The sequence below is a fragment of the Eptesicus fuscus genome, chromosome 13 (assembly GCF_027574615.1).
Source record: "Eptesicus fuscus isolate TK198812 chromosome 13, DD_ASM_mEF_20220401, whole genome shotgun sequence".
Taxonomy (NCBI): domain Eukaryota; kingdom Metazoa; phylum Chordata; class Mammalia; order Chiroptera; family Vespertilionidae; genus Eptesicus; species Eptesicus fuscus.
In genome coordinates, this window is record NC_072485.1 from 51,719,461 (window position 1) to 51,731,525 (window position 12,065).

Here is a 12,065-nt window from a genome sequence, read left to right on the forward strand (position 1 = left end):
ACTAAAAATATTGAGTGAAAAGTAAGAGAATCTAGGTTTGTCCTTGAGCCTCTGCCAAAGTACCCACATTAGGAGATGGTGAACGAAGAAAACAGATTAGTGAATGTCTAAGACAGGAAGGTAACATTTATGTTGTACTTACTAGCCACATGGCACTAGGTCAAAACCTTCAAATATATAATTTTAACTTCATGTATTTCATTGGTATGATTGCCTGCCTATATTTAATTTCTTCATAAGAGCCCTAAAACCTATAATAAATATTTCAGTTATAAGAAATGACTGACTTACACATGATCTCACTTATTTGTGGATTATAATGAACAACAAAACTGATGAACAAAAACAGATCCAGAGACTGAGAAGCATTGATCAGATGCTCAAATCTCAGAGGGACAGGAAGGGAGGGGAGGGGTAAGGGGGAGAGATCAACCAAAGGCCTTGTATGTATGCACATAAGCCTAACCAGTGGACACAGACACCAGGGGGTAAGGGCATGACGGGGGTTGGAGTTGGCGGGGGTGGGGGGAGGGAATGGGAGGATAAGGATACATATGTAATACCTTAATCAATAAAAAAAAAAGAAATGATTGACTTAATGGATAATCAGTATTTGTGGAGAGAATAGAAAATAGTGAAAACAACATTAGCATTTCCTCTAAGAATTTACTAGAAATGCAGATTATCTATCCCTAACCCTGGTTTGCAGAAGCAGAAATCCTGGGGGTGTGAATAGCAATCTGTGTTGGAAGAAGCAATCCAGGTGACGCTGATAACCTGCTATATGCTAGGGTTCAGCAATGTAACCCATTTTTGTAAATAAAATTATATTGAAACACAGTCATATTTATTACTGTCTATGGCTGCTTTTATGCTACAAAGGCAAAGTTGAGTAGCTGCAACAGAAACCTTATGGCCTGCAAAGCCACTATTTGCTAATTGAATTGAAGACCATGAATAGAAATGAGGAAATTTCTCAGTTTTCAAATTGTTAACCTATTGTCTTCCTTTTTAGTCAAGGAATCTACCTAAACGGGCCTTTTAGTTCAAACCCACTGACAATCCCGAAGCAAAGGTCAGCATCTATATCGCTATCTCATCATATAGGTCTAAGAAGAGCTGGTAAGTTCTCTCTTTTTTTAATTTTATTTAAATGTGGGAGGTCTCAAAGTATATGGTAGCACAAAATTTTTTCATTACACATTAGTGACTAATTTTGAAGACTATTTTATGTGTTGTAAGTTAACATGACTAAGCAGTTTGAGTTGGCTATTAGATCACAATTAGCTCATTCATTCAGACACTTTTTTTAGTATCTCTATGCCAGGAACTTTATTAGGCACTAGAGATTCGGGGCTAATTGAGTAATGGGGTGTGGAAGTGGAGAAAAGATGAAAGAATTGGGGAAGAGCTTGAGAACCTAGCCTATACTAAAAATATTGAGTGAAAAGTAAGAGAATCTAGGTTTGTCCTTGAGCCTCTGCCAAAGTACCCACATTAGGAGAAAACAGATTAGTGAATGTCTAAGACAGGAAGGTAACATTTATGTTGTACTTACTAGCCACATGGCACTAGGTCAAAACCTTGTGCCATGGGGGGGGGGGGGGGGGGGGGAGGGGGAGAGAGGGAAATAGAACTATTTAATTAACCTGAATTTTTGCAGACCCAGACTCACATATCCAGAACAAGGGAAAATTCCCAGGAAAAGGTATTCAGTAGCCTAAAAATTATGGAGAAAAAAAAAGTCTTACCATGAGAGTAGAAAGAACCCCGACTATATCCCCTGCAAAATTATACTCTAAAAGTGAAGGCGAAAAATACTTTTTCATATAGAAATTGAGGGAACTTGTTGCTAGTAGATCTGATTTGCAAGAAATGTTTAAAGAAGTTCTCTAAAGAGAAGGAAAGTAATATAGGTCAGAAGTTCCAATCTATAGAGAAAGAAGAGCATTGTAATAAAAAAAATCAAGGTAAAGTAAAAACTTATTTTTCTTATATTTATTTGGTCTACAGATAACAAAGGCTGCCCTTGTTTAATTTGTTTAGAATGAGAGTAACAATGTATTTGAATTTGTGTGCATATATATATATATATTATGTGTGCATACTAGTATATATATGTATATATTTATGAATGCTTATATATAAGTGAAATGAATGACAGCAATGAAACAAGAATGGAAGAATTAGCATTATTTTGTTACTTTAACGTAGTGTTATTTGAAACTGGATTCGAGTTAGTTGTAAATGTATATTGCAAACTCTAGGGCAACCATAAGAAAGTAGAAAACAGAATCTATTTATAATGAGTTCAGGAGCGTCACTCAATAAATAATCAGAAACAATAAAACAAACAAAACCAGCAATATAACAAACCTTGGGGGTATGAAGAGTCTGATACCAGAATTGTTAAATGTTCAGTTTTCAAAAAAAATTATGAAACATGCAAAGAATCAAGAAATTTTTGCCATATATACAAGTAAAACAGGTAACAAAATATTTCCCTGAGGGGGAAATTGGATTTTGGGCTTAGCAATTACTTTAAATCTGTTATTATACGTATGTTCAAAGAAGTAAAGGAAATCATATCTAAAATATTTAAGAAGAGTGTGTCAGTAATGCCTCACCGAAGAGAACCATCTGTTATATAAAAAGCCATCACGCCGTAACGACGGATAAGAGGAGGCTGTGTGCGCGGGATGGAAGGGGACTTGACTCTGGAGGACTTGACCAGAGGCATGGGTGGGTTTCTGGGTCCTGCCTCCTGCAGCAGCGGCGGCCACAGGACTCTTTCTAGGTCCCGCCTCCCGTGGTGGTGGCGGCCACGGAACTCTTTCTGGGTCCTGCCAAGTCGCAGGACTCTGGGCCCTGGGTCTCGCGCATTTTCACGCGCTGGGCCCTAGTAAATCTATAATAATAAAAGCGTAATATGCTCATTAGACTGGACATCCTTCCAGGCGTCCTTCCGGACGGCCTTCTGGAGGAAGCTAGGGCTGCGAGGGAAGCCCGGGTCCTGGGTGCCAGAGGGAAGTTGGCGCTGGCAGCTTGGGGAAGGAAGGCCTACTCTTGCATGAATTTCGTGCATCAGGCCTCTAGTTATAAAATAATAAAATAATTTTAATAACTATAAAATAATTGCCACTTCTACTTAATATCGGATTGGCGATTCTAACCAGGGCAGTTAAGTAAAAAGGAATTAAAGACGTAAACCTGTATTTTCAGATGACAATCATCTCATCTAATAAAGAGAGAATATGCTAATTGACCACCACACCCTCACAAAGATGGCGCCGACAGCGAATAAGGAGGGAATATGCTAATTGACTGCCACACCTTCAAAGATGGTGGTGCCCACAGCCCCACCGGGGTGGCAGGCACATGGCACGGCCGACCTCGCCCCCAGGCGGGTCCATTCATTCCACATGCCTGCCTCCAGAGTCACCCATCCCCTCAGTCCCCCAGCCACCCAGGGCCAGCCTGGGGTGCAGGCAAGCCTCAGATGTCAGCTTCCCAGCCACCTAGGGCCGGCCCGAGGTGCAGGCAAGCCTCAGATGTCAGTTGCCCGGCCAACGCCCAAGGCGCAGGCAAGCCTCAGATGGTGGCTGCCCAGCCACCCAGGGCCACCCAAGGCTCAGGTAACCAGGGCCGGCTGAGGCTTGTGCTGCTGGCAGTGGCAGCAGCAGAGGTGTGATGGAGGCATCGCCTTCCACTGATCACTGGGTCATTCCCGCCCCTGAGGGCTCCCGGACTGTGAGAGGGGGCAGGCCGGGCTGAGGGACCCCCCCTCCAGTGCATGAATTTTCATGCACTGGGCCTCTAGTATACTCATAAAATCCTAAGAAATTCGTTAACACCTATTACAACCAGTAAACAAGTCCATCACTGTGGCAGGATACAAGATCTGTATGTAAAAATCAATTGTATTTCTATTTACTTGCAATAAACAATGCAAAACAGCAATTAAGAAAATAATCCCATAAATAAACCCTTACATGGTCAACTGATTTTCAACAAGGGTGCCAAGATAAATCAGTGGGGAAGGAATAGTGTTTTTAACAAATGGTGTTAGAACAACTGGATATACACATGCAAAAGAATGAATTTGGAACTCCATATGTCATCATACTTAAAAAATTAACTCAAGATGCATCCTAGATTCAAATGTAAGAGTTAAACCATAAAATTTGTAGAACACATAGAAAATCTATGTGGCTGTAGGTACTGAGTAAAGTGTTCTTAGATAAGACACCAAAAGCACAGTCCATAAATGGAAAAAATTGATAATTGGAATTCATTCAAATTAAAAACATCTGTACTTCAGCTGACACCTAAAAAAAAGAAAAGACAATGCACAGGATGGGAAAAAATACACTTGCAAATAATATATTTGACAATGGACTAGTATCCAGAATATAGAAAGATGTTTTACAACTCAATAATGAAAAGACAAAAGATCTCATTTAAAAATGGGCAAAAAATCTGAATAGATGTTTCTCCAAAGAAGATATAAAAATGGCCCATAACCACATGAAAAGGTGTTTAGCATCATTAATTAGGGAAATGCAAATCAAAAGCAATGAACTCTGACTTCACACCCACTATGATGTCTTTTATTATAAAGACAGACAATAACAAGTGTTGATAAAAATGTCCAGAAGTGGAACACTCCTACATTGCTGATGGGAAAGTAAAATGTGACAGCCTTATATAGCACTGAGAATGAATGAACTGCAGTCACATGCTGCTGCATGGAAATATCTTTTTAAAATGTCAAGTAAGCAAGGCATAGAAGCATTTCTATATACTGTGTGATATAATTTACAAAGATAAAAAAGGCAGAACTCATCTAAATTGTTAAAAGATACATACACACATGGTATAAATATAAAGAAAGGCAAGAAAAACAGTACTATAAAAGTCAAAATAATGATTTCCTTTAATGAGAGGGAGGGTGGTTTAGGAAGGGTTTCTGATCTAGAGCCATGTTTTATGTCTTAGCTTGAATGATAAGCATTCCTGTTGAAACTTTTCTGTGTACACATTACATTTCATAATATATAATGTTTGAAATAAAAATGAAGGATCTATATTCTAGGAAATCTTTCTTAAGGGTTGCTAGGTTTTCCCCTACCATTTTTCCCTCTCCTTGAAGCTTTTCTATATCAAATTTTTATCCTAAGATTATTTATCCATTAGTCTTCTCGCCTATTTGTTTGGATTTTTTAACACTTGCTGGTATAATTAGAGAAAAGAATGCTGAAAATGTGAGCTTTTTTATGCAGTTAGTAACTAACCATTATGACTTTGACAAGCAAGGCCCTTTCCCTCTCTAGTCTTTAGTTTCTTCTTCTGAAACATTAAACTATTTGACCAGAATATTTATAAAATCCCATTCAGCCGTAATGTCATATAAAATTTATAGGAGCTTCTCAATAAAATAATCTTATAGAACAGCAGTGACAGCCCTTTTTAGAGTGTGTTTCCTCACAGTGTTAACTGCTAACTAAATTAAGTTCCTTAGGGAAACTTTTTTTTGGTAGTATGTTTTCTTCACATATAAAATGAAAATGCTACTTAACTTACATTGTTATTGTGAAGATTAAATAAAATTACATTGTATCAGTCAGGGTTTTCTAGAGAAACAGAACTATTAGGATGTTTGTGTGTGTGAACATACATAACATATATATGTGCATGTATGCATGTATGTAGAGAGGAAGTGGGTGCGTGGTGGATTTATTTTAAGGCATTGTTTTTGTGAGACTGTGAGGGCTATAAAGTCTGAAATTTTTAATATAGGCTGCCAGCATGGAAATTCTACCAGCGTCCAAAGGCAGTCTGACCCTCGCTAGTTTGGCTCAGTAGATTGAGCATCAGCCTGTGGACCGAAGAGTCCCGGGTTCAATTCAGGTCAAGGGCATGTACCTCGGTTGCAGGTTACTCCAGGGCCTGGGTGTGTGCAGGAGGCAACCAATTGATGTGTTTCTGTCTTTACTTTTCTCTTCCACTCTCTAAAAATCAATGGGAAAATATCCTTGGGTGAGGATTAAAAACAACAACAAAAAACAAAGGCACTCCAGAGGCAAATTTCTTCCTTTTGGGAAGACCTCAGCCTTTTCTCTTAAGGCCTTCAACTAATTGAATGAGGCCAACTCACATTATGAAGGATAATCTGCTCTACCCAGACTACTAATTTAAATATTAACCACATCTGAAAAATACCTTCACAGCAACATCTAGACTGCTTTTTGACCAAAACAGCTGGACACCATAGCTTAGCCAAGTTGGCACATAAAATTAACCATCTCACAGAGTTTCTTAAGTGTTTACCTCTGTGCCTAAAAATATAGGTCCTGAATAACTGTTATTTGCTTTCCTCTCTGTTTCATATTTCACTTGGATCTTTATTTCCAAATAAAATTTTAAGTGTGCCTTCTTTCCAGATATACCCATACTGCCTTAGTTCAAAGCACTCGGCAAATTTCTGAAGCACTGTTTTCCCTTAGTTAGCACATAGCACTTGTTCATACTCTCCACTAAACTCGAGGTTTGTTGAATTACAGAGATGGTACCTTTTGCTCTATTGTGAAACCCAGCACATTTTCCAGCATGTACTAGGCTCTCAAGTATTGGTTGAATAAATAAATAAGCTGGACAGATTTGCATATTTTAAGAGGTATATGCTGTTGTGTTAACATATAATTTTCATTATATGTTCAACTTGCTTAATGCTATTAAGAAATTTGATTTTTTAAAATAAAAATGAATTTTATTGTCCTGAAAAATGTTCAATACAATTTGGTAAAAATACTCTGCTCACGTAGATAATCAAGCTGGCAGGGACACAAAATGTAAAAGGTAAAGGATTAGGAAAATTTGTGCCACACGATATGTACATGTTAGTTCTACCCTTGGTATTCACCTGTAATATGCTATCCTGCCACAGGGTGTTTATTCCCAGTCACTGACGATGACCAATATGATGCATAAATTTCTAGAATATCTTAAAGATAGAGCTCCATCTACAAGTCTGTTTTATCATTTAATTGTAAATACGTTGCTTTCTTTAAAGAAGGAAAATATTCTTTATAAGTACACAAACATAAACAATAAACACCATACACAAAAAGCATGAGTATTTATCTATTTCTTTCCTCTCTTTTAACTTCCCAAGGTGTTTTACCCAGCCTGAGTCCTGTGAATTCTCCTGGCCATGGACCACCAGTGTCTCCTGGCTCTCTAACTAGTCGATCGCCTATAGAATTTCCTGATACTGCTGATTTTCTTACTAAGCCAAGTGTTATTTTACACAGATCTCTGGGCAATGTACCCACTTCACCAGATTTTTATCAACAACTTAGAAATTCTGATAGCAATGTATGTAACAGGTAAGTTTCCCAAACGTTTATTTGTTTTACAATATAGGTTACTTAAAATGTAACTAATATTCTAGTTCTGTATAATAACTAGATGATGAATTAAGACTATATTCTCTTCCTTATGTATCTAGTAGAATGTATTCTAAATAAAACTCATTTCAGTGGTATCATTCATTTTCCAATGAAATGGCCTCCATCTGAAGTGAAATATAGTTGTATTCTATTCATCATATCAGTAAATGTAAGAGAATTATTTCATATACACTATTTTAGTGCCTGTTTATAATACCCAGTTCATATGGTGTTCATTCTCATTTCTGCTTAGATACTGTTTACTTCAGACATCAATGTTGACTTTCAAAATATGTTACTTTCTTCAGGGTCACACAGATGCTTTCTAGGATAAATCCTTTTAAATTTATAGAGATTGTATTATTAGAATGTGTTGCATTTGGGACCTTGGTTAAAAATTGAGCAGATGTTCTAATTGTACTTAGATTTTAAAATTTTCTCTCATTTTTATATATACATGTTTATATATGCATGTATATTTATATTTTATTCTATAAGCTGTGGACATCAAATACTGAAATATGTTTCAACATCTGAATCAGAGTCAGGTACAGACTGCTGGAATGGGAAATTAGGTGAGTGTTTAACTTTATGAGCAATTTTTTACATTACTTTTTAGGATGAATAAATGAATGAGTTTAACTTCAGTTTATCTACCTTTAAAATGAACATTATGGTATTTTTTATCTACTTCAGAGAGGAGTTATTAAGAACAAAGTATAAATAATAGATGGTGGAAGTATTTTGAAGAGTAAAAATGGCTGTACAAATGACTATTACCTTAGATGATGGGTTTGGCTCATAAATAGCGAAATAAAGTATAATAATGTTGAAATTTATACTGCACAATGTAAGGCCAAAAGCTTTTTATGGCACAGAAAGGACTTTAAAATTTAATCATATCATTCTGAAATATTTTTTATGCTCAAACAAAAAATATCTATGGTGATAAAATTATAGTAGTTTTATAATATTAAACAATTGATGATCAAGCTTCCAATAATAGGTAGTTAATTTGCACGAACATTCCCCCTGAAAGTAGGTAGAAACGCTGTATAAATTATTAACAAAAAAAATCTGCTTGAAGCTCCTCAGAAATACCACTAGATCTGGAGGAGGATAGAAGTCCAAAAGAGTGAATCTGGAGTTTGGGGCTACCAAAAGGGTGTTTGCCAGAGGGCCAGGGACTGGTAAAATGAGCAATCCTTTTGGTAGCGTCACCCTAGGAATATAAAAGTACAGAAATAGGTAGGTCCTTTCAGGGATTGTAGGCTCCTAGGAATCTCTTTACTAGTTCTTCATTTTAAAGTGTGCAATTCAGTAGTTTTGGCTCTTACATTTTAAAGTGCTATTAGAAAAATAACGACAAAGACCAATTCTTTTAAAAACAACAACAACAAAAAAAAAAACAACAAAAAACCTCTTCCAAAAAATAGAAGAGCAAACTTCCCACTCATTCTGTAAGACCGGTAGTACCCTGATACCATAACCACAGGCATCACAAGAAAACTACAGACCAGTATATCTTATATGTATAGACACAAAAATCCTTAACATAATACCAGCAAACTGAGTCCAACAATATATAAAACCGTCACATCGTGACGAAGATGTATTTATCCCAGAAATGCAAGGGCAGTTTAATATTTGAAATCAATCAATATAATATACCACATTAAAAAAAAATAAAGAGAAAAAAACACGTAATCTTAATAGATGCATAAAAAGCATGACAAAATCAAACAGCACTATTTCATGATAAAAACACTCAAAATAGTAATAACAGCGGCTGGTTTCCTCCCACACGTGCCCCAACCGGGGCCAGGGATCAAATCTGCAACCCAGATACTTTGACCAGAAATCAAACCCGAGACTTTTCAGGGCATAGGCCAACACTCTCTAACCATTGGACAACACCTGCCAGGGTTCAACATTATATTTTTAAGAATCATACATATTGTTGCATGTGATTGTAGTTCTTTCTCTTTGCTCTGTAATGTGCAGTTGTCTGAGTACACTAGTTTATGTATTCTACTGTTGATGAGTTTTGGAAAAGTTTTTTGTTCAAGTTATTACAAATAGAAGAAATAGGAATATTTTTATACATGTGGATGAATACTATTTAGCTAACAATGCTGCTTCTCTTTTCCATGTGATTTGAGAAAAGGGTATTTTTAATCACATTATAGAGAAATAAGTCACACTTATGATACTATGTTTTAATTTTTTTTACCTACACATTATATTCTTTTATAACGTGCTTCAATGGCAGATTTTCTTTCCTTTCCTCTTAATTTTCAATTAGTTTACATTTAATATATGCTTTGATTTTTAGATGTGCTTTAATCTTATTTTCAGGTCTAAAATTCAAACAATTTCAGATGTTAGAAATTGTTTACATCAAATTTGTAAAAAATGATTTGGGGACTTTTTTTTGTTCTCACTTTTATAAAGAATATCCACTTGCCGAAACTGGTTTGACTCAGTGGATAGAGTGTCGGCCTGTGCACTCAAGGGTCCCAGGTTCGATTCCGGTCAAGGGCATTCAAGGGCATGTACCTTGGTTGCGGGCACATCCCCAGTAGGGGGTGTGCAGGAGGCAGCTGATAGATGTTTCTCTCTCATCAATGTTTCTAACTCTCTATCCCTCTCCCTTCCTCTCTGTAAAAAAAAAAAAAAAAAAAAAAAAAAATCAATAAAATATATTAAAAAAAAAAAGAGTATCCACTCATCTCTTTCATCCATGAGTAGATATATCAGGTGAAGTGTTGTATTGCACGAGCACAAGATGCATGGGCCAAATAGTCCAGCAAGATAGGATTAATGGTAATTAATGTTTTAATGTCATTCATTTAGATTTAATGCCATAATGGTTCACTTTATCTGAATATTTTTTCAAATAATTTTTCTGACGAAACTACCTATGTAGGGGAAGTTTTATTTTTATATATGACTTTTTTTGAAAGGTGATGAAGACAACACCAATTTCTCAAAAGAATCACTCAACCTTACAGAAGCTCAACAAGAAATGGAAACAGAGAACGGAGACTGCAGAAAATTAATTTTGGAAGGTGATAATCGCCTAACAGAAGAGGCACAGAATGAACAGCAACCAAATGTAAAACTTATAATTATGTTAAGGTGAAATACTAGTTAGTGCATAGTTTAGTTTTGTTATTTTTGCTCAGAACAATGTTTTTAATATTATGGTACTTTGAAATTTTTTACTGAGAGTCACTCTATCACATTAAAGAAAACCTTGGTTAAAAAAGTAACTACTTCTAAACTTATTATCTGAGAACAACCAAGTCCATTCATTTTACAATGAACTCGTTTTATTTAGTTTTAGAGTAGATATATTACTTTCCATGTGGATTTTTTTAATGATATATGTTAAGATCTGGGAAACGTGTATAGTCATTAAAAACAATGAAATAATCTACTTATTTAAAATAACACTTTTTTTGTTCTGAAAGTTCATAATTTAAGCTTTTTAGGTAAAAACTCATCCATTTCTCTTGGGAAGTTAATAAATGCCACTATAAGGATATAAGTTTCTATTCTTGATACCTCTAAATTCTAAAATGAAAATGGAATTGAGATTTGTATAGTGTTTCAGAAATATTTTTATTTATTTATAAAAGAGTAAAAAATTTTCTGATATATAGAAGACATGTTTATATTTATGTGAAGATAGCATTCCACAAAGAGAGGAAATAGGAAGTACAGATTGTATTTGAGAAAAACGGTTGTAGAAAACAGAACTGACCACTTTTTAATGCTCAATTTTAAGTGTTCGCATTTAGATATGGATTTAACAATATTTATAAAAGATATATTGGTTTGGATCTCTCCCCGCCCCCGTATGTACAGACTGAACAGGAAGCATCACTGGACCCGACTTTAATAGAAGATTATGATTCATTAATAGAAAAGATGAACAACTGGAATTTTCAAATTTTTGAACTTGTAGAAAAAATGGGAGAGAATTCAGGAAGAATCCTCAGTCAGGTTTGTTTCAAATCCCCACTACTTTTTTATTATAAATTAATGTATAAATTATAAATAAAAAGCAGAATCTAAAATGTATAATGTTGGTTTATGCAGAAATTCAACATTTTTTATTGAATTATTATTTTCACAAATGAAGTTTCCAGTAGAAAATTTTAAAACATATATATATATAAGTGAAAAGTATTTGTAATAATGGGGTTTAATTTTAAATAAAGTAATAAAGTTTTACTTTATATTGAATCGAGGTTGAAAAAGGAAAAAGGTGAATAATGATTAAGTGCTAACCAATGAAACTTATGCTTCGTGTTTTTTTTTTTACCTGCCCTCCTTCATCTTTTACTTAAGACCAAATAGTTCATTTCTAGCTACAACCATGAAAAAATATGTCCCTTTTACTACTCAGACTTGAGGTTGTCCCTGATGGGTTCATACAATAGTATCAGATTAACCTTCTAAAAATATCACCCTCATTAACAACAAAATATCTTATTTATGAAACATAAGAATTAATTATGTGGAAGGTATATAAGTTCATCTCATTGAAGTCTTCAGAGACAAAAACATGACTTCTTTTAACACCTAGGACTAGAATAGAATTCA

At 35.3% G+C, this 12,065-nt stretch overlaps 1 protein-coding gene across 1 annotated transcript in view; it reads left to right on the forward strand.

Moving 5' to 3' along the window:
- The window catches only part of PDE3B (phosphodiesterase 3B), a 64,376-nt gene that overhangs the window by 19,794 nt on the left and 32,517 nt on the right, over positions 1-12,065 (forward strand). The window contains exons 5-9 of the mRNA XM_054725684.1: positions 1,016-1,122; positions 7,175-7,388; positions 7,950-8,026; positions 10,418-10,569; positions 11,325-11,462. Coding sequence (XP_054581659.1) covers positions 1,016-1,122; positions 7,175-7,388; positions 7,950-8,026; positions 10,418-10,569; positions 11,325-11,462 — 688 coding nt within the window. The remainder of the gene's footprint in view (positions 1-1,015; positions 1,123-7,174; positions 7,389-7,949; positions 8,027-10,417; positions 10,570-11,324; positions 11,463-12,065) is intronic.